This window comes from Saimiri boliviensis, chromosome 13 (genome assembly GCF_048565385.1).
Source record: "Saimiri boliviensis isolate mSaiBol1 chromosome 13, mSaiBol1.pri, whole genome shotgun sequence".
Lineage (NCBI taxonomy): Eukaryota > Metazoa > Chordata > Mammalia > Primates > Cebidae > Saimiri > Saimiri boliviensis.
In genome coordinates, this window is record NC_133461.1 from 44,676,320 (window position 1) to 44,701,028 (window position 24,709).

The 24,709-nt window shown below is 33.3% G+C and overlaps 1 protein-coding gene across 4 annotated transcripts in view; it reads left to right on the forward strand.

The window, feature by feature from the left end:
- CCDC178 (coiled-coil domain containing 178) overlaps positions 1 to 24,709 on the forward strand; it is a 538,381-nt gene that overhangs the window by 134,312 nt on the left and 379,360 nt on the right. For all 4 annotated transcript variants that reach the window (XM_074383637.1, XM_074383636.1, XM_039463712.2 and 1 more), the window contains 2 exons: positions 16,584 to 16,606; positions 23,665 to 23,747. In XM_074383637.1, coding sequence (XP_074239738.1) covers positions 16,584 to 16,606; positions 23,665 to 23,747 — 106 coding nt within the window. The remainder of the gene's footprint in view (positions 1 to 16,583; positions 16,607 to 23,664; positions 23,748 to 24,709) is intronic.

Below are 24,709 nucleotides of genomic sequence, written 5' to 3' on the forward strand. Positions count from 1 at the left end.
AAGGATGATTTAAGAATGACCAAAAAAACCCCATTTCTCATACCTTTTATTAAGATTATATTTCTGAACAACTATTGCAGAATTAGACTGCCCAAATCGGGGATCGGTTTTCCAGACTCCTGTGCTATTTTGTTTCCTCCTCCACTGTTACTGGATCTGGCTCAGCAAACATTCTGATGGGCCACTCACAATTCTCAGTCTAGGATGTCATCTCTTTTGAGAGATATCGTTATAGTACAGTTCAAGATTGCAGGCTTTAGAGTGACCTTAGATGGGAATGAAGAGATAATGATATTATGTTAGGACAAGTGCCAGCATATGATATGCACTCAGTATATATTTGTCATTGTTATTTCTACACTATTTATATCATTCCATATCAGCATTATGTTACCTTTGTTGTTTCTATATTTCTCCAAATCAGATTACCCCTTCAGGACTTGCTTTATAGGTTGCAGGACTGATGGTGTCTTGGGCTTTGAAGACTATGGCAAGGAAATAAAGAGAAGAAGTGAATATTTATTGATATGATATGCTGTATATGGTGTTCACTTTCTAGGAGTTTTAATTAAGAATTACCCATGGTGTTAAAAGTGATAAAATTCGTAGGTTGTATTTTTTTTTTTTTTTTTTTTTTTTTAAGATAGAGTCTCACTCTGTTGCCCAGGCTGGAGTGCAATGGCATGATCTAGGCTCACTACAACCTCCACCTCCCAGGTTCAAGCAATTCTCCTGCCTCAGCCTCCTGAGTAGCTGAGACTATAGGCACTCGACACCACACCCAGCTAATTTTTGTATTTTTAGAAGAGATGGGGTTTCACCATGTTGGCCAGGATGGTCTCAATCTTCTGACCTCGTGATCTGCCCACCTTGGCATCCCAAAGTGCTGGGATTACATGTGTGAGCTACTGCACCCAGCCAGATATTTTAATAAATAATTATAACAGCTACCATTTTTTAAAATTGTATAATGGTATTTTAGTAAATATCTAAAACAGGTATTTTAATAAATAATTATGACAGCTACCATTGATTAAAAACCTAATATAAGTCAGACATTATGTTTTACACATGATGTAGTAAAACATAACGGAACCATTCAATGGTAGTTTTGTAAGATCTAAAGAAATGATGTAGTATTATAACAATAACCATTCAATGGTAGTTGAATGGTAGAGAAATAATAATTCAAAATAATTCAGCAACTTGTTCAAGGTCACAAGGCAGAATTGAGATTCAAAACTCTCTGTCTGTTTTCAAAGCCCATGTTCTTTCACCAATCTCACTTGGTGTTCTGAACAGTTGATAAGCTGCTAGACAATATGGATGATAGGCCAAGTAAAATATTACCATAGATAAAATAGTTTACAAAATAAGCCAAGATATTTTACAGCTTATCTTTAAGAAATCTGAAAAAAGATCTCTTCTCCTGTAAATATATTGAAAAACCTCAAAAAAGGAGAAGCATCAGGGCTAACTTGTTTAGTGTTGTCTTCTGGGGTCTAGGTTAGTGTCAGATAAATAGTAGGCACTCAGTAACTGTTGAATAAAAAGGTAAATGAGAGCTGAAACAGAACCTTTCTTTTATACATACATCGGAGGCACATATCCACTCCTTTAAAGTAAGGGTGATTTATGTATGTAACATCTCCTATTTTCTAGGCATTTAATAAATATCTTTTTTTTTTCGCCCTTTATAGAAATTCTACTATACAGGTGAGAATTCTAGGGCATAGAAAAGTCAAATACCTTGTATGTACACATCACACTGGTAGTGATCACCAGAGCTGGAATTTGTACTTAGGTCCATCTGATTCCAAAGTCCATTCAGCCTCTGTTTTATATCCTTAGAGAGACCTTAATTCTCATTTAAGAGAATATTAGTTGGTATTTTAAGAAGAAACACACAAAAAGCAATGTCAGATAAATATACTTCTAGACAAAAATTATAATACTGATAATAATGTGTTTATAAGTAAATAAATACAAGTTTTTTTCTATCATTGAAAAACTTATTGTTCAACACTGTTTTTGAGTAAATCAGGATGTGGAATGAAATGATAAACAGGAAATTTCAGCAAGGAAGAGAGAGGGAGGGAGAGAGGCCTAAGGGTAGCCACCATTTTTTTTTTTTTTTTTTTGGAAGAAAGGGAAAAAAGAGAGAAAGAAAGTAAAAGAAAAGAAAGAAGGAGAAAAAGAAAGAATGAAAGAAAGAAAGAAGAAGAGAAAGAGGGAGAGAGAATGGAAATCTTTCTCTATTGCCCAGGCTAGAATGCAGTCTGAAAATGGGTATTAAAAACCTATTTTATGCCAATAATTGTGCTTAACAATGAAGACAGGAAGGAATAAGGGAGGAAAATAACAAGCAGCCAAACAATATTTCATTTAAACCTGTGAAATGTTATACAATTGCTGAGGAGTGATTTACTTCCAATTATGTGGTCATATTTAGAGTAGGTGTGATGTGGTACTGAGACGAATGTATGTTTTGTGGATTTGGGTTGGAGAGTTCTGTAAATAGTTATTAAGTTTACTTGTTCCAGGTCTGAGTTCAAGTCCTGGATATCCTTGTTAATTTTCTGTCTTGTTGATCTGTCTAATATTGACAGTGTGGTGTTAAAGTCACCCACTACAATTGTGTGGGAGCCTAAGTCTCTTTGTAAGTCATTAAGAACTTGCCTTATGTATCTGGGTACTCCTGTATTGGGTGCATATATATTTAGGATAGTTAGCTCTTCTTGTTGCATTAATCCTTTTACCATTATGTAATGTCCTTCTTTGCCTCTTTTGATCTTTGCTGCTTTTTTTTTTTTTTTTTTTTTTTTTTTTTTTTTTTTTTTGAGACGGAGTTTCGCTCTTGTTACCCAGGCTGGAGTGCAATGGCACGATCTTGGCTCACCGCAACCTCCTCCTCCTGAGTTCAGGCAATTCTCCTGCCTCAGCCTCCTGAGTAGCTGGGATTACAGGCACGCACCACCATGCCCAGCTAATTTTTTTGTATTTTTAGTAGAGACGGGGTTTCATCATGTTGACCAGGATGGTCTCGATCTCTTGACCTCGTGATCCACCCGCCTCGGCCTCCCAAAGTGCTGGGATTACAGGCTTGAGCCACTGCGCCCAGCCTCTTTGCTACTTTAAAGTCTATTTTATCAGAGATGAGAATTACAACTCCTGCTTTATTTTTTTTATTTTTTATTTTTTTGCTCTCCATTTGGTTGGTAAATCTTCCTCCATCCCTTTGTTTTGAATCTTTGTGTATCCTTGCATGTGAGATGGGTCTGGATGCAGCATACCTATGGGTTTTGGAGTTTTACCCAATTTGCCTGTCTGTGTCTTTTGATTGGGGCATTTATTCCATTTAAATTTAGGATTAATATTGATATGTGTGAGTTTAATACTACCATTTAATGCTAGCTGGCTGTTTTGCCCATTAGTTGATATAGATTCTTCATTACGTTGATACTTTTTACCTTTTGGTATATTTTTGGAATGGCTGATACTGGTTGTTCCTTTCTATGTGTAGTGCTTCTTTCAGAAGCTCTTGTAAAGCAGGCCTGGTGGTGATGAAATCTCTGAGTACTTGCTTGTTCACAAAAGATTTTATTTTTCCTTCACTTATTAAGCTTAGTTTGGCTGAATATGAAATTCTGGGTTGAAAGTTCTTTCCTTTAAGGATGTCTAACGTTGGGCCCCACTCTCTTCTGGCTTGTAGGGTCTTTGTGGGTAACCTGACCTTTCTCTCTGGCTCCACATAATCTGACAATTATGTGCCTTGGGGTTGCTTTTCTTGAGGTATATCTTTCTGGTGTTCTCTGTATTACCTGGAGTTGAATATTGTCCTGCCTTACTAGGTTAGGAAAGTTTTCCTGGATAATATCCTGAAGAATATTTTCCAGCTTGGGTTCATTCTCTTCGTCACATTCAGGTACACCTATCAAACGTAGATTAGGTCTTTTCACTTAGTCCCATATTTCTTGGAGACTTTGCTCATTCCTTTTTACCATTTTTTCTCAATCTTGTCGTCTGGTTTTATTTCATTGAGTTGGTCTTTGACCTCTGATATCCTTTCTTCTGCTTGGTCAATTCGACTGTTAAAACTTGTGCACACTTCGCGAAGTTCTCATTTTGTGTTTTTCAGCTCCATTACTTCACTTACATTCCTCTCTAAATTGTCTATTCTCCTTAGCATTTCATCAAACATTTTCTCAAGGTTCTTAGTTTCTTTGCATTGGGTTAGAACATATTCTTTTAGCTCACAGAAGTTTCTTACTATCCACCTTCTGAAGCCTGATTCTGTCAATTCATCGCACTCATTCTCCATCAGGCCTTGTTCCCTTACTGATGAGGAGCTGCGATCCCCTGTAGGAGGAGAGGCATTCTAATTTCGGGTGTTTTCAGCCTTTTTGTGCTGGTTTCTTCCCATCTTTGTGGATTTATCCACCTGTCATCTTTGTAATTGCTGACTTTCAGATTGGGTCTCTGAGTGGATGTCCAGCTTGTTGGTAATGAAGTTATTTCTGTTTCTTAGTTTTCCTTCAATGGACGCCCCTCCCCCACAGAGCTGTACCTTCCCTGGTTCAGCTGCACTTGCTGTGAAACTCTCAACCCTCAGCATTTCCAGTAGCTGTTATTTTGTGGAGGTGGGACCAGCTGAGCCTGATCTGATCACCTGGCTCCCTGTCTCAGAGCCTTTTTGTTGTTGTTGTTGCTGAACAGTCAATTCTCTCCCAGATGTTCCAGTTGCCTGTTGAAAAGTCTCCGGGATCTGTGTAATTTCCCATGCAGCGACCCACTGCGCTGGCTGAAACGGTGGCATTGAGATTTGTGGCACTTTTTTGCCCGAGAATCTCCTCGCCTGGCTCCCTGTTTCAGTCCCTTTTTCAATCAGTCGAATGGGCAACTCTGCCTTCCTGGAGCTCCAAACCCCAACTAAAAGGGTGCCCAGTTCCGTGTACTCCTCACTGAGAAGTGCTGCGCTGGGGTGCCGGCAAAACAGCCGCGCCGGCCAAAAGAGTTGCGCTGGTGACCCGTGGGGCTCCTCTGCTGGGAATCTCCTGGTCCATGGGCAACAAAAATTCATCTGGAAGCATGGCATCCACTCACTTTCTGCACTTTCACTGGCAGCTGCAATTCTGAGCTGCTGCTAGTCAGCCATCTTGGATCTCTCTCCCACAAGTTTTATCTGAAAGGAGATTCATTGTAAAATACATGCTATTGACAACCTTTTTGTTAAATTTCAAGGTTATTTCATAGATTTTCTGTTTTCTATGTTTAAAACTAACTTATTTTATTATTTACTGTGCAGTTGATAGATTTGCTTGTGTTGAACTGGTAAATAGAATATAATATGTTTGGTGCAATTATAAGGACCATCTATGAGATACTTAGTTCAAATATATGCAGTATTTGAACTAATATTTTAAGAATGAGCTGGTAGCCAGCTATCTTTTTGAAACATAAATAATTTTTTTTCTAATGTATCACAATACGAAAAAAAAAAAATCTTCCCTTTATCACATGGAAAAAGTGGTAATATTACCAAAAAGTGATAATATTACCAAAAATTTTGGTGGTATTAGAAAACCTTACTTTGACATGGGAACTTAAATTTCCTCAAAAATAAAATTAAGCAGGCACAACTGGAAATAACTCTTTAAAAGATAGCTTCTGATTTTTTGAAATCAAAGCTAATGGGATCTATTATTTCCAAATAAGTGAATAAAGATAATAATTCAGAATTAGTTAACAGAAGCATAAATCTTTATGTCACATAAAGTGAGTTATGTGTGTAAGAAATACATAAAATGGTAATCATCCATCTACTCTCTATGTTCATGAGTTCAATTGTTTTGCTTTTTAGATCCCACAAGAAAGTGAGAACATGAGATCCTTGTTTTTCTGTGCCTGTTTATTCGACATTGCATGCCTGAATCAAAACATCACATGTTCCCCATAAACATATACACATACTATATACCCACAAAATTTAAAATACAGAAAATTTAAAAAATATTGAAAATGAATAGCAATCTGCAGAAAATACTAAATGTTTTGGAATATGTGCTTGAGTACATTTTTCCCCCAGAATGCTTGAGGGAAATGTGGGAAAGGGATATTTCTTCTTAACATTTTTGCCACTTAATATTTCACCCAGTAAAGTTGTCAACTGACTATAACTTTGAGAGGCAGTACAACATTTTTCTGTCTGTAAATGTATCTGTATATACATATATATGAATATATACTCATTCATCTCCTACAGTCCCAGGCCTGTCTCATGGCATATCTGGTGCTGGCGGAACAGCAGTACTATACCTTCTTGCCAGTTTCCAGGGGTTAGGCAGAGGGCAAAGCAAGGCAGAGGAACAATGCTTGGTGATTACCAGCTGGGGCCTTTACCCCAATTACATACAATTTGCAATCATCTGTGATTATGATAATGGTTATACAAATCTGTAAATACATTTAGAAACCATGGATTTGTATATATTGGTGAACTCTAAGCTATGTAAATTATCTCAGTAAACTTATTACATCTGTATATATACATCTCCATCAGGAATTGTACAAAATTCTTATTTTGAGTTACAGATCATCTGAATTCCTTTGGATTTTAATTTTAGGGAGCAACTGACTTAATTATCTCTCTAAATTACTCAAATCTCATGTCTTGTGACTCTAATTGTTAGAAAAGTTTGGTGCAATGGTAAGGACAGGCTGGCCAATGAAGCTTCCAGCAACAAGCAAAAGAGAAAGGGATATTTGCCAAGTGTAAATTTACTTAAACACCTCCTGCTGAGGTCTCACTATGTTGGCTATGCTGGTCTTGAACTACTTGTCTCAAACAATCCTCCCTCCTCGGCCTCCCAAAAAGTTAGAATTACAGGCATGAGCCACCATGTCAGGCCCACTAGATAAAATTCTCTAAGTAATTGTAAAGGTTACATCTACCCTGGGTATGAAACACATTAAATGAGTGAAAGATCAATCTTTTACAATTTTCTGTCCATAGTGATTTCCAATGTCATCAGAACACTGTGAAACCTGTGGTTAGCAGCAATGCATCTGCCACAGATTCTATTTACTTCAGTTTAATTGAGATTTGAATCTTGAAAGAAAAGCTTTTCAGAGTGGAGTTACTATGAGAGTTTTCCTTATTATATTTTGGCATAGAATCTGGAAACATCAGACAATGCTGAAAACAATCACCTGGATATCTTCTCATACAAATAGAAGATTCTGTTTTATTTTTTCCTCTACCTTGTTATCCTAGACTACCTAGGCTGTAGATAGTTTTATTTAATTTGGAGTGAACTCTACAGAATTAAAATTTTCCAATGTCAATGGCAGAGCCAGCATCCAGACCAGGTGTATTGGAGCTCCAGGCACATCCCATTTAGCACTGTGCCATGACATCGTATCCTTAACAGTGTGTCAGCTATTAAGACCAAGGACATGAAAGTTAAAATTTTGTCATTCTCATTGGAAAACTTGGCTCTGTTTATACCACTTCATATCTGCTTTTTAACTCTGAAGCCTAACATTTAACACCTGACTCTTTACTAAGCTTCTCATGCTTTGAGTTCTCTCATTCTATTAGTTCTGTTGTATTTTGCTTGAAACTTACAGGCACTTCAAACCCTGATACATCTACTGTTTCCTATTCTGTGGTTCCTATTTTCTGTTACTTTCTTGCCTATTCAGTTCATTTCTTTAAACTTTCATTAGTTGGAATATTTGGTCCTTTACTTTTTATCCTGTCATACTTCTAGTCTGACAAAATGCCAACCCCAAATATCTCTGATTGTCTGCCATCTCCACTCCCACCCCTGGTCTGCTGAATGATACTGGAGAACATGACACAAAATTTAAGATATTATGTGACCATAGCCCCAAACCTCAATTGTACATTTTATAGTGCTCTGAAATGATTGTTTGTCAACTGAAACTATTCTGGTAGTCCATAGTGGCTACTCCAATCTTTTATTGTTCAAACCTCTATATTCTCTACCTCACAACTCATTCATTTCTTTGTTTGCAAAGAAAATAAGAGCTACAACAGCAATGCCTCAAACTATTGTTATCTCATCTATGAACATCCCACAAATATTATTCCTTTGGTCCCCTACCCACCTAGAGCTATTCTCCTCACTGCATTGCATCTTCTGCTTTTGCAAGGATCTTACTTCATCAGTTTTGTCTTCTCTCAGCATTCTGTCTTTCAGAGCTCCTTTTTTTCTTAACTCTTGTCCATGTTTAAGATACTCCTGTATCTCCTATTTTTAAGAACATTTAAAAATTCTATACAGACTTTAAGTATCTCTCTTTGTTTTTCGTTCTCCATTTCACATAGCATCTGAAAGTTGCCTATATTTAGTGTGTTTAATTCCACATCTCCCAGTCACTCATTTATTCTTTGCAATCTAGAATTTTCCCCTGTTATACTAATGAAAATACTTTGAGCAAAATAACCATTTATCTTTTTTTTTCTGTTATCTATTGGTACACACACACATACATACATATACACATGTACTCCAATATTTTGTGACTAGAATACAAGCATTTATATGGTTACCATTCAGAAATTTGTCCTGGACTCAGCTGGGCAATTTTGCCGCTTTTTGCCTGGGGCAAATCATGTGGATACACTCATCTGGTAACACAACTAGAAATAATGATTAAAATGGTCTCACTCACATGACTGTTGACTCTTAGAGCACATTTCTAGAGGACAGACTTCAACAGACAAGTGCTTAACAAAGCTTTGCTTGTGTCATGTATGCTGAAGTCCTGCTGGCCAAAGCAAAGTACATAGTCAGTCCCACTGTTAATGCAGGAAATTACTAGAGAAGATGTGGATGCCAGGAGACAAGATTCTATGGGGACAATTTATGAAGAAATCTATCAGTCAGTCCATTGCCACATGATGAATACTGCTCCCCAAATGCAAACTACAATAACCTCTTTCCCAAACAGTTTTATATCATTATGATATCATGAAGATCGTAATCACATTCTGTAATAGATCTGATACAGATGAAGTTTCTTGGGTGCAACTTCTTTTGACCCATATATCTATGAACTAAAGTGACAAGTTAAATACTGCTCCTGCATACTTAGTATACACAGTGAAAAAGGGGCAAAATTATCACAATAAACCCCTTATTCAAAAAGGGGAGGAGTAAAGACACAGGGCTTTCACTGATCCATACAATTCTGCCTTTTTTTTTTTTTTTTTTTTTTTGGCATTTGGTGTCAGGTTCTCCAAATCTAGGACCAATAAATGTTTTTATTTATTTTTTTTTTATTTTCATTAGAACCCAGTTCTGCTGATTGTGAATAATTTCCTGGTCTGTGGTTCTCACTGGCTCTTTGATTTACTCTCTGAACTCCTGGCTCCAGAGGTACTTTCATGTCTATAGAAAATGGACCTAAGTTCCTATCTTAAACTTCTTGCTTCTTACAGGTTGAGAGCTCAGAAACTTCTTTGCATTTTAAACTGTCTCTTGGTTTTTAGTCCAAGATTCCACAATTCTAATGAAAACATTGAGGTTTCATATTAATCTGATGTGGTTTACTTCCTTGCCCCAAAAGCCACAGCCACATTATTTTGCTTTATTAAAACATATTTTCCTGTAATTATATAATTATGTTTTATATCCCTCCAATTTGCTTTTGTAAAATAAAATTTATCTTTTAGAACATTTTAGACTTACGGAACAATTGATAAGATAGCATAAGGAGTTCATGTGTATCTTGGATCCAGTTTTTAAAAACTATCTCACATTTAGTATGGTATCTTTGCTATAATTAGTGAACCAATATTGATACAGTTATTAATTAAAGTTTATAATTTACTCAGACTTCCTAAGCAATTTTTAAAATTGAGATGCAATTCGCATAGGATAAAATTAACCATTTTTAAGTGAGCAACTCAGTAACATTTAATTTACATAATGTATAATCACCACCAAGATTTAGCTCCAAAGCATCTTCAATACTCCAGAATAAAACCCCACATCCATTAAGAATTTACTCCAAATTCTCTTCTTAATCCAAGTCTTGCAACCACCAATCTGTTTTCTTTCTTTTGAAATAAATTTTAGTGTGTTTATTTGAGGTTACAACATGATTTTATGGCATACATATAGACAGACATATAGGTAGCATAGGAGAACAATGGTTACTACAGTTAAGACGACTAACATCTCTCTGTTAGTCTCATATGTTTCACATAGTGACTCATCCTTGTAACAAGAGCAGCAAATACCTACTTATTTAACAAAAATCCCTAATATGATACAATTTTACTAACTTTACTCCTCACGTTTTACTCTAGACTTTGTTCATCCTCTGACCTACATCTCTGCATTTCCTCTTCCTGACTCCCACCTGTGGTAACCACTGTTTCATTCTCTACCTGTGTATTTGAACTCCTTAAAAAAAAAAATACATTCCACATATAAGTGAAGTCATGCAACATTTTTCTTTCTGTGTCTGCCTTGTTTCCTTTAGTATAATGTCTTCCACGTGCATTCATGTTGTGGCAAATGATAGGATCTCCATTTTTTATAAAGCTGAATATTAAATATATATATGTATATGTGTACATATTCACAAACATGCACACATAAACATATACACACACATACACATACAGCATGCATATACACACAGACACAGACACACCACTTACATTTTCTTTATTCACTTAATCATTTATGAACATTCAGGTTGTTTCCATATCTTGCCTATTATGAATAATGCTGCAGTGAACATGGGTGTCACTATATCTTTATGAGCTGGTGCTTTCATTTCCTTTATACCCTAAAAAGGAATTACTAGGTCACGTGGTAGTCCTATCTTTAATCTCTTTAGGAACTTCCATACTATTTTCTATAATGGCTTTATCATTCTACCTTCCCACCAACAGTGTACCAGGGCTCTCTTTTTTCCATACGCTCACCAAAATTTATGTCTTGTCTTTTTTATAGTAGTCATCCTTACATGTGTGAGGTGATACCTCAAAGTGATTTAAATTTGCATTTCCTTGATGATTAGAGATGTTGTGTACTTTTTTGCATAACTCTTGGCCATTTATGTATTTTTTGAAGATACATGTCTTCATGTCCTTTGTCCATTTTTAAATCAGGTTATTTGGTTTTTGCTAATGAGTTTTAAAAGATCTTTTTACATTTTGCATATTAACTCCTTATCAAATATGTGGTGTGCAATTAGTTTTTTCCCAGTATGTAGCTGGCCTTTTCATTTTGTTGTTATTATTATTGTTTTTTGGTTTGATCCAGTTCCATTTCTATATTTTTGTCTTTATAGTCTGAGCTTTTGGTGTGATTCCCAAAAGTCGTTGTCAAAACCAATGTTAAGGAGCTTTTCCTCTGTGTTCTCTTCTAGAAGTTTTATGGCTTCTGATCTTAAATTTAGCTTTTTGTTTTTTTTTTGTTTTTTTTTTTTTTTTATCCATTTTGAATTGGTTTTTGTGTATTGTTTAAGATAAGGTCTAATTTCATCCCTTTGCTAATAGAAATTCAGTTTTCCCTGCATCATTCATTAAAGAGACTGTTCTTTCCTCATTGTGTCCTTTTGATGTCCTTGTCAAAAATTAGTTGCCCATCTGTTTTAACTCATTTCTGAACTCTCTATTCTATTCCATTGGTCTGTGCTTTTGTTTTTATGCCAGGACCATACTGTTTTGATTAAAATACCTTTGTAATATAATTTTAAATCAGGAAGTATGATGCCTCCAACATTGCTTTTTTTTACTTACTATTGTTTTAGACTTTTGATGTTTTTTATTATTCCATACTAATTTTAGATTTTTAAAATATTTCGGTGAAAATAGTCATTGGAATTTTGATAGGGATGGCATTAAATCTATATATTGCTTGGAGTACTATGATTATTTTAGCAATATTAATTCTTCCCATTTGTGAATGCCTATTTATTCGTTTATTTGAATCATGCTCAATTTCTTTCACTAATGTTTTATAGTTTCAGTGTGCAAATCTTTCAGCTATTTGATTAGATTTATTCCTAGGTATTTTATGCTATTATAAATGGGATTATTAATTTCATCTTCAGCTAGATCATTATTCAAATGTAAAAGTGCTACTAATTTTTATACATTGATTTTTTTATCTTGCAACTTTACTGAATTCATTTATTCTTTATAATAGTTTTTTTTGTGTAGCATTGTTGAGGTTTTCTGCTTATAGGATCATGTCATCTGCAAATAGAGATAATTTTCCCTTTTCGTTTTCAATTTTGATAGCTATATCTATACTTGATATTTGGTATAAATAAAATCATACATATGTGACCTATGTTTTTTTCACTTGACATAATGCTGGCGGTCCATTCACATTGTAGTCTGTATCACTACTTTTTATAGCTGAATAATGTTCTATTGTGTGTACATACTACAATTGGTATCTGTCCATCAGTTGATAGTCATTTGGGTTGTTTCCACCTTTGTCTATAGTACATAGGGCTACTATGAACTTACATGCATTATATATTATAAAACACAAGGATTTAAGTACCTGTTTTCAGTTTTTTTGAGTATCTACCTAGGAGTGGAACTACTGTGTAATATGATTCTATATTTAGCTTACTGAGAAACCATCAAATCATTTTCCATAGCCCAACTATTTTAAATTCCCACCTGCAATATAAATAGTTTCTAATTTCTTCACATCCTTACTAGCACTTGTTATTGTTCATTTTAAAAAAATATTTCTAACATAAGGTTATTTTCTTATTTTTACAGTGGAAAATGGAAGGTTTTGTGAATACTTTTTGTCTCAACGATAGCATTTAAGTATTTAAATATTTGGTAATAATTTCCAATAAAATATAGAGTTGAATAAAAAAGGTCAATGAAAATGTTAGATTTATCATGACAAAGTTTGTGGGCAATGTGGCTTAGGGCTATAACTACATGAAGTGTTTCATTTCCCCTATAATGTAGTAATATTTTAAGCTACATCCAATCAGGCAGTTTTAGTTCCCCTCCATCTTTGTTTTCCTTTGCTATTTTGATAAAATCAGAAATAAAAGTTGTTTGGGATCTTGTGGTTAGTTTGATATAATTGATTATATTAGATATTTTAATCAAAATATCTACATACCACAAATATTTATGACAGGTGAAACTCTAAGCTTACTTATAATTGGGAATTTTATTTAAAATAGTGATTTAATGTGACTTTGAGAGACTTCTAAAATTTGTCCAAATATTTCAGATATTTCATACATTTATACCAAATATCAAGTGTAGATAAATACTTATAAATGTAAAGCTTTGACTGTTTCTCTGGAATTATAGGCCTTCTCTATGTTAGCCATTTCAGTATCCTGAATAAATAGCATTTAAATGCTAGGTACCTGAAATTTTGCCTCCACACATCAGATCAAAGACTGATTAAAATAATTTTTAAATTTTTTCTTTGTTACTTACTTCTAAACAATATTGCTAAGGCAATGTTTTGGTATATTACCTTAAAACAGTTTTTCATATGAAATTCCACTCTGCTTCAAAAATTTGGAATAATATTTTTTATCTTTATAAAATAAATGCTTTTCTGTTGAGCTATAAAGATCAAACTGAGAATATTAATTATTACTCACTTGTTGAGGATTTCAAAAGTTTTGGATAATTATATCACAATTCATTGAAGTGCTTCTTAACCAATTTTCCCCTGACTCTCTTGTGATACTTCAACTTCAAATGGCTTCTTATAACTGTCATATAAATCAACATCATGTAGGTTTCTGCATTATGCAGGATTGTGAGTGCCAGTTTCCAAAATCAAGGAATAGCATTTTCCTGACTATTAATTAGTTTAGAATCCATTAACATGTTCACTGAATTTGTATTCTCTTCTCTGCAAAATGCCATTTTATCTTTTGACATTTTCTTTTGGGTTTACTTGTGTTTTCTTATTGACTTGTAGGAACTTGTTACCTTTAGAAAGCTGTGTGTGTTGTAAACAATTTATCTCAGTTTATGAGTTGTCCTTTCACTTTATTAATTTAAATGTAATTTTTTTTGGCTCTTAAGTGAATTGTGTCTTCTTAAAAAAAATGTCCATACAACAATCACACAACAGTTTTATCTTATAGCTTCTAAAATTTTAGCTTCTCCTTGGAGATTTGTTCAACAATGTGAAACTGATTTTTTTTTTTTTGCATATGAATGGAATAGATAGCTAATTTTAATTTTTTAAATAAGGAAAATTAGTTTTCTTCACAATGATTTTATTTCAAATCTAGTAATTTCCTACAAATCAACCATACCATATCCATCATACATCAAAGTTTCATATATGATCTTACCTATTTCTGGCCCCTTCCATTCCCCTGGTCAATTTTACCTTCCTATGTCAATAGCTAGTTTCACTCATTTACATCAGCCATAATATGTTCTGGTATCTGATAGTAGTTCTTTTTACCTTTTTAGAGTTCATCGGGTATTCTTGATACACTGCTCTTCCATATAAATTTTAGAATAAGCTTGTCATATTATGTGAAGAAATCTATTGGGATTTTAAACATAATTGCATTAATCAGTTTTTTATTAAGTATATGAATTTAGTCTTTTTTTATTGTTTTTTAGATTTCATTGAATCTGTTATACTATCAGCACAAGAAAATTCCAGTAGTACAGCAAATCCCACAACCAGTTCAGAGGAAGGGACTTTGTATGAGGCAATGGGGACAATGAGGAAATTAATATAATAATTTGCTGCATAAACAGTGGTCTTATGAGATTATAATATTTTATTTTTACTGTACATTTTCTATGTTTCAATATGTTTAGATACACAAATACATTGTGCTATAGTTGTCTACAGTATTCAGTATGGTAACACACTGTGCAGGTTTGTGGCCTAGGAGCAATAGGCTAGACCATATACCCTAAGTATGTAGTTGGCTATGCCACTGAGGTTTGTATAAATAGACTCTGTGATGTTTGTACAATGACAGAATTGCTTAGCAATGCATTTCTGAGAATGCATCACTGTCACTAAGTGACACATGACTGTATGTATGTATGTATGTGAATGCGTGTTTGTATATACACACATATATATATATATCGTAAATTTTTTTTTGTTCAGATTCTGGTAGGATAAGGGAACTAGAGAGAAGTAATCATATATGCCACATAAAAACCTTGAATTAGAGATGATCTGTAAAACCTGTAACATTCTGGTTTTGCATTTTTGATAATTTATGACTTTTACAGCCTAAGATACTCTTAGAATATATCTGTAGGAAATATTCCCTGCTAATGACTTTATAATCCAGAAAAGACATAATATTATGGAAAACTAAGTATGTGAACTCACATATAATTTTGTATTCACCACTCATTGATAACATTAAAATTCAGTAGATGTCATGTACTTCTGATTGTTAGAAAAGTCTTTTGGGAATAAATAGCATTTGAAGTATCCCTTGATGAATGTGTAAGATTTAGAATCACAGAGACAAATGCCAGAACAATTAGGTGGGGTTAAGAATAAAACAATGTGAATAGATAGGAGAATTATATACTTCTTGGGAAACAACTGTAAACCAGTAAGTTTGTGAGACAGATCTTAATCAATTTAGAGGTTTATTTTGCCAAGGTTAGGAACCGTGGTCCATGACAGCCTCAGAAGGTCCCAAGAACATGTGCCCAAGGTGGTTTGGTTACAGCTTGATTTTATACATTTCAGGGAGGCAGAAGTTACAGGGAAAGACATAAATCAGTATGTGCAAGTTATACGTTGGTTAGTCCTGGAACAGTGGGACATCTCGAAATGCAGTCTTCTAGGTCATAGGCCAGTGCAGGTTTCCTGATTGGTAATTTGTTGAAAGATATAAGACTTGCCTAAATTTTTGAATTCAGAATTTTTTTAAAAAGCCAAAGTTCTTGTCATGTAGATGAAGCCTCCAGGTAGCAGGCTTCACAGAGAATAGATGGTGAATGTCTCTTATCAGACCTTAAAAGGTGTCAGACTCACTAAAAAGAACCTAGTAAGGCAAAGAGATTCTCTCTATAGAATGCAAATTTCTGCCATAAGAGATGGCTTTGCAGAAACATTTCAGAATATGTCAAATAAATATGTTTTGGAGTGAAATACTTTTATTTATTTTAAGGCCTTTTATCTGTCATGTGTTGCTATATCAGAATCAGGTGGGAATTTGGTATCTTATTGTTACAAAAAATCTTTTTTGTTCATCTTAAGATTTCTGTTTTAATTTTAATGCTGGTCAGTTGTATCTGGATTACAAAGGGAGTAGGTTATAATGAAGCATATCTGATTCCCTTTCCCATCATGTTCTTACCTAGTTTTTTAGGTTTCTTTTGGGTCTCCTTGGCCAGGAATTGGGAGACTTAGTCAGTTGGGGGGCTGATAATTTTATTTTTGGTTTACAAACAGAGAGTATAAGTAAACAAAAATATAGTGAAGTTGAGATATGTAGAGAATTGACAAGTTTAAGTGAAATCTATTCACTGTTTCTTAATATGTTTAATATTTGATTTTTATTGAGATCTTTTGTTTTGACAGTTTGAAACTTCTTTTGAAGAATGGTAAGAAACTTTCATACTTTTAAAACTATTTTATTTTTAATGTCATAATTTTAATAATCTGCTATAATCCAGTGTAACTTCAAAAGAAATAGAAAATTGAATGCAAGATTTTTCACTTTAGATATTAAAATACATTTTTTAAAATATGAGAATTAGGACATCACTAATAATGGCAAAATAGGGATCTCCAGAGCAGCATCCCTCCACAAAAACAACTATAAAATTTCCAAAAAAAAAAAAAAAAAATTGGTCTGAATCAACTTTTGCAGAAATTTGAAATCCAGTAAAAAATTAATAACCACCAAGGGAAAATTTAATGAAGAAGGAAGCTGTTGCATTGCATTAAGAGAGTACTGTGGCATTGCAATTTACCTGCTCAGCAATCTCCAGCTTTCAGATTGGTGGCAGATATGAAGAGAGCAGTGCACACCTGTGGTTGAGATTCCTAGTGCCAGAGGGAATAATAGGAACATCATTCTCAAATAATTGTGTTTGATAGATCCCTGAGAGACTAGCATAAGGACTTGCCTTTATTTTCTTGATTTGGAGCAATCATAAGGCTGAGACTACTTACAGGCAGTGTTTGCTAAAAGCATTTAAAGGCATATACTTGTCATAGAAGGCTGAGGCTATAGATAGCAGCTGTGACAAGGATTAACCAGATCAAAATTCCTGTGAAAAAATTTTTTGGAAAAAGTGATAGATAAATGAAGGAAGATCTCTCAATATACTGGAGATATGAAAGAACACAGAGGGCTGGAAAAATGTTCAAAAAAGACCTGAGAAGATCCTGATCTTACTTCTGGCTGACCTTTAGGATCTGCACAGCAAAAATCCATGGCAGAGTCAGGGTTGTAAACAACCTGAATGTACCTGGAAGGATTACCCTAACACAGACCAAATCTGCTAAAATTGGACGAGTATTGTTTTTCTTGTTTCTTTCTTTTGTTGCCAGCCATTTAAGTGAATTCAGACAAAACACTAGCTCACCAATAACCTAAGGAAATAGCTTCAGTGATAACACATGACAAAGAATACAGGCATTATGAAAGAGTGTTTAGAAGATTTACTAAACAAACAATAACCCACTACAGACAGAAAAAGAAAATCCAGTAGAGGGAATGGAACATAACCTGTTTTTTATTTCACATTAAAATATTCAAAATGTCCATTTTTCAAAAAATAAATATGAAGAATGAAAAGAAAAGAAGGTTTGGCTCATTCACAGTGAGAAAGGGTAAATTAACATAAATTGTTCTCAAGGGAACCCAAAATTCATACTTATTGGACAAAGGTCCTAAATCAATTGTCTTAAATATCTTCAAAGAGATAAAGGAAACCATGAACAAATAACTAAAAGCAGAAAAGTGATGTTTCAACAAATACAATGTATCAATAAGAGAAATTCTAAAAATTAACCAAATAGAAATTCTAGGCTGGGCATGATAGCTCACACTTGTAATTCCAGCACTTTGGGAGGCTGAGGTGGGTGGATCACGAGGTCAGGGGTTCAAGACCAGCGTGGCCAATATGGTGAAACCCCATCTTTACTAAAAACTATATAAAAATTAGCCGAGCATCGTGGCATGTACCTGTAGTCCCAGCTATTCAGAAAGCTGAGGTAGCAGAATTGCTTAAACCCAGGACATGGAGGTTGCAGAGAGGAAAGATGGTGCCACTGAACTCCGGTCTGTGTGACAGAGTTAGACTCTGTCTTTCAAAAAAATAAAAAATAAATAAATAAATTCTGGAGCTGAAAAATAACTGAAATTTGATAGTTCACTAGAAGGGTTCGGTAGCAGCTTTGTGCAGTCAGACTAGTCAGTGCACTTGATGGTATGTTAATAGAGATTATCTTGTCTAAGAAACAAGAAAGACAAGAGAACAAAGAAAAATGAAAAGTGCATAATAAACCCAAGGGCTTAATAGCAGTTAATATCAAGCATGATAGCAGTCAAAAAGTGTGATAAGAAAGGGAAAGAAGACAAAAAAATATTTAAAGAAACACTGGTTGAAAAACTTCTAACTTGATGAAAAACTTAAATCTATGCATCTTTTAAACTCAATGAACTTCAGATATAATCAAGTCCAAAAGATCCATACCTATATACATTTTAGTCAACTTGTCAAATGCCTGGGACAAAGAGAATCTTGAAAACAGCACAAGGTAAGCAACTTGTCATGTACTCAGGGCCCTCAGTAAGATTGACAGTACACTTTTCATTAGGAACTATGGAAGTCAGAACACAGTGGGGTGACATATTTAAATGCCAGAGGGAGAAAAAAAAACTGTCAATAAAGAATTCTAAATTCACCAAAGTATCCTTCAAAAATAAAGGAGAAATTAAGACATTGTCAGATAAACAAATGTCACTAGCAGACTGGTTCTATAAGAAATCATGTAAGTAGCCTTTTAGGCTGAAATGAAAGAACACTAGAGAGTAACTTGCAGCCATATGATAAAATAATAAAATATAATAAAGGTAACTACAAAAGTAAATGTAAAATCCAGTATAATTATATTTTTGTTTTGTAATTCTTATTCTTATTTATAATTAAATACATGATTATAAATTTCTGCTAATGAACACAAAATAGATAACTATGTAATTGGTGAAAATGACACTACAAGAGGAGGGACAGAGATGTAAAGGAACAGAGTTCTTTATATATAAATAGATAGATATACTATTAAAGCTACATTGATTTTAGTTCAATTTTTATAGAGTTAAGATATTAATTGTAATCTTCAGGTTAACCACTAAGATTCTATTTTTAAAAATACAGGAAAACAAAGAAGAGGGAAATTAAACAATATACAGGAAAAAAATCAACTAGTTACAAAAGAAGGCAGTTATGGAGGAGTTGAGGAATAAGAAAATATATAAATAATATAGAAAATGAATAGCAAAATGGCAAAAATAAACCCTTATCACCAATTACTTCATATATAAATGGATTAAACTATCCAATTGAAAGGTAGAGCACAGTGGAATGGATAAAAATAGATAATCCAACTATATTCTGAGTCTCATCTGAGATACAAAGACATAAGTAGGTTAAAAGTAGAAAGATGAAAAGCCATATTCCATGCAAATAATAAGCAAAAGAGAGCTGGGGTCATTATACCAATGTCACACAAAATAGGCTTTAATCAAAGCCTGTTACAGAAGACAAAGAAGACTTGCCACACTGATAAAAGTGTAGCAAGAAGATATATTCCACCAAGAAGATATATAAACTCTAAATATAACACACCTAACAATATAACCTCAAAACATGACATGTAAACTAACAGAATAGAAGGGAAAAATAGACAGTTCTACAACAAGACAGTGAGAATTTAATGTCCCACTTTCAATAATGGATAAAAGAATGAAATAGAAGATCAATAAATCAATAGACTTGAATAACATGAACTAACTAGAACTAGACCTAATCAGTTTATATAGTATGCTCCACTTAGCAACAGCAGAAAACACATCCTTCTCATGTGCACATGGAACATTCTTCAGGATAGATTATATATTATGACACAAAGTAAATCTCAATGAAACTAAAAAGATCAAAATTCTACATGGTATCTTTTCTGACCCAATAGAATGAAACTAGAAATCATTAACAGAAGAAAACCTGGAAATTTCCTATATATATGGAAACTAAACGAGTCATGTTTTACAAACCAATAGGTCAAAGCAGTAATCACAGGGAAAATTAGAAAACACCTTGGTGACTGAAAATGGAAACGCAATGTATTTAAATTTACAAAATGCAGCAAAAGTAGTACTCAGTGGGAAATTTACCACTATAAATGCTTACATTTAAAAAGATGATTTCAAATCCAGTAACGTAACTTTATACCTTAAGGAAGGAGAAGAAGAGGAGTATGCTAACCCAAAGTTAGCAAAAGGAAGGAAATAAAGGTTAAAGTAGAAATAAATGAAACAGGGAATAGAAAAACAGTACATATAATCAATTAAAACAAAAGTTGTTTCTTTGAAAACAGCAACAGAATTCACAAACCTTTAGCTAAACTAACCAAAAATAAAAAGAAGACTCAATTACAAATTAACTAAAATAATATAAAACTGGGGACATTACAACAGATTCTGCAGAAATAAAGACTTATAAGTGGATTCTAGGAACAAATGTATACCAACAAATTAAATAATGAAGATGAAAGGGACTAATTCCTAAAAACACATAAACTACTAAAAGTGTTTCAGGAAGAAGTAGAAATCCTGAAGAGACCTATGACAAATAAAGTGATTTAATCAATAATCAAAAACTTGCCCAACAAAAAAAATCTCAGGACCAGATGGCTTCACTGGTAAATTCTACCAAAACATTGAAAGAACATCAGTCCTTCTTAAACTCTTCCAAAAAAATAGGAGAGGGGAATATTTTCTAAGTCATCCTATGAGCCCAGTAGTAACCTGATAATGAAACCAGACAAAGGCATCACAAGCAAACTATAGACTATACAAGAATATACATGACAGGCCAGGCACAGTAGCTTACACCTGTAATCCAAGTACTCTGGGATGCCAAGGCAGAGGATCATTGGAGACCAGAAGTTTGAAACAAGTCTAGGCAATATAGTCAAACTCCATTTCTACAAACAAGTAACAACAGTGAAAAAATCAGCCAGATGTGGTGGCACATGCCAGTAGTCTTACCTACTCCAGAGGCTGAGGTTGGAGGGTTGCTTGATCCCAGGAGGTCAAGTTTACGGTGGACTAGATTATGCCACTGTACCTCAGCCTGGGCAACAAAACAAAACAAACAAAAAACTATGACAAAATCCTCAACAAAATCCTAGCAACCTGAGTTCAGCAATGCATTTAATAGAATTATACATCATGCATGACCAGTGAGATTTACCCTAGAAATGTAAGAGTGATTTAGCATACAAAAATTAGTTAACGTAATAACCTTTATTAGTAAAATAAAAGGGAAAACCTATGTGAACATCTCAGTTGGTGAGGAGAACATGTGACACAAGCCCACACCTTTCATAAAACGAGATTGTAAAGCAATCTATTAAACATAATAAAGAATATTTATGAAAAACCCTTAGTTTAGATTATACCTGATGGTGAAAAGTTTTCCTCTTAAGACCGGGAGCAAAACAAGATCCCCACTCTTTCCACTTTTCTTCAGCATTAGAACCCTTGTATATTGCTGATGTGAATATAAAATGGTTTAGATACTGAGAAACAGGTTGTTGGCTCCTCAAAAAGTGAAACCTAGAATTATCTGTCACTCAGCAATTTGACTGCAAGATATATATCCAAAAGAATTCAAAACATATTCAAACAAAAACTCATATACAAATGTGTATGACATCTATAGTCACAATAGCCAAAAGGTGGACACAATCCCCAAATCCCTCAATGGATTAATAGATACCCAAATGTGTTGTATATACACACTGGAATATTATTCCACCATTAAAAGAAATAAATTTCTTCTACATACTGCAACGTGAAGAAATCTTGAAACTATTATGCTAAATTAAAAAAGTCACAAAAGGTCACTTGTATGATTTCACATCTATGAAATATTCATAAAAGTACATCCACAAAGAGAGCAGATTAGTCATTACTATGGAATAGTGGGTTGAAGAAAGGGAGAGACTGCTTCATAAGTAGGGTATGTTCTTTTAGAGTGATGAAAATATATTGGAATTAGATGGGATGATAGTTGTACAATGTTGTGAATATATTAAATGCCACTGAAGTTTACAGTTTCAAATATTTAATATTATGTTATGAGACTTTTGCCTCAAAAAAAAAAAAAGAAAAATTAGTATAGAGGTTTACTGATCCAAGAATTAAGTGAAATTTAGAAGATAAATAATAAATTACATGTCAATGGCATTAAAAGCCAGCACTGTAAGTATTATTTAATAGTTGATGCTGGAACAATAATTTTTCAATTTTTTAAAAGAAAACAAATAAAAAAATACACTTTACAACAAAAATATTTTGAAATAAATATGAAAACTAAAGGAAGAAAATATAATAAATATGTTTCTGACTTTGGAACAGACATATTTACCTAAATAAATTGTGGGACAATGACAAGAAAAATAATTTGTAGCTGTTAGAAATATGAAATGGTAGTAAAATATGTTGAAAATAATTTCAGGTAACTAAAGCTGAATGCAAAATTGTGACCAATTTTATAAGAATTGAAATATCATTAGACTATTCTATGTGACCTCTGAAGAATAAACAAATATAGATTATACTATTTTCATAATTTTTGGTATGCATACCGTTTCTTAAATTAATTTAGAATACTTAAAAAATAATTTGATAAAAATTTCAAAAAGAAATTTTCTGCTTTGTTGATACCAATTTTCTTGTAAATTTGATCAGAGAAAAAACACTTTTAAAAAAATATAATGAAGGCTAGTTGAGAATTCTAGAATCAGACCAGAGAAATACAGAGATATAGTTTATTATTGAACATAGAACTTTAGCTAGAGAGGAAGTAACATTTTAATTTATAGTCACCTCTGAAGACACTACAGTTTAGTGTTGTCCAGTAGAACTTTCTGTAATAATCAATGTTCTGTATTTATGTTTTCCAACATGTAGCTTCTAGAAAGGAAATAACATTTGAATTTATATTTTTTAAAAAGTTTATTATCTGAAATAGTATTTTTACTCATTGTAATTTACACTGGTTGCCCAGAAACTACTGAACTGAAATTATAGAAATAGCTCATACAAATTATTCTCACAGAATACCCTTTGTCTTATAGAAGCACTCTCCAGGAAAGACCAATTTCTTAAAAAACAAATTGCAGCTTTAATATATTCTGAAGAAATTTTGGGTCATTTGTAACTAATTTTAATTTACTGTTAAGCGTAAATCCCAGTACCTATAAGAATTTTGCTGTATTAGTCTCCTATCTAGTAAGATTATCTTGTATAGTAAGTTTCACCACAAATATTTAAAATTCAATGGGAGTGCATAATCTAAAATTTGATTTACTAATTTTAAGTACTTCCTCTTGTACTGTTTGCTTCTTTTTCATTATATAGGAGCAGAACTTCTTCCACAAAAGACCTGAAAGAAGACTGGAGTATAGCTATACCAGTAAAAGAGGCCAAACCAGAAGAAAGAGGTAACGTTGTTCCTTCTACTTGAATAACTGTAATTATATTTAAAAACTTATTGACTTCATTTAATGTATCTCTAATTGTCACAATAATTATGTTTAAGAGTTTTATAATTATGAGAGTCTAATAGACAAAACAGTTCTCTATATCATTTGATTAAGCATTCATTCAACATATATTTATTAGTAACTATTATATACCAAATACTTATTGAGGTGCTGAGTATATAATGATGTCCACTTCTCAAGATGCTAATCATAATTTAGTGTTGCCCAACAGAACTTTCTGTGATAATCAGTGTTCTATGTCTCTATTGTCCAATAGAGTAGCTAGTAGCTACATACAGCTGTTGAACACTTGAAATGTGGCTAGTGAGACTGAGGAACTTACTTTTTAAGTTTAATTTGAATTAAGTTACATATAAATATCAGTGGTTGCATGTGGATGATGATTACCACATTGAACATTGCAGCTCTAGTATATATTTATGTTGTCATAAATATTCTTATCACAATTTATAAAATGTATAATATTTTATATACTGGTGTAAAATTTGTGTTAACACTATTTCAGTGTATTTAAATATATTATTGAGATTTTATGTAGCACCTCCTCTTCTCCCACCACAAATAATTGCTAAATCCTTGAGTGAAGGCTAACTAATAAACTCAGGACTTTTTAAAAGCAAGAATATTTTGTTTTTCAAAGATTTTATTCCTAGCAAAGCTTTGTTTTTACTGTTTTCTTTTACATTATTTGTGCCTACAGTGAAGATGAGAATCTTAATCATTACTTACCAAATTTTCACATTAACAAATGCTGAGAGAAAAAATAGATATATTAACAATTACAACTACTGTGCAATTAACTACAGTTACGTTTAATGTCAATACATGCATTTGAGGTCTAAAACAGAACAATAGCCGGATGAGGAAGTTTTATTGTAATTAAGGTTTATGCTAAAAAA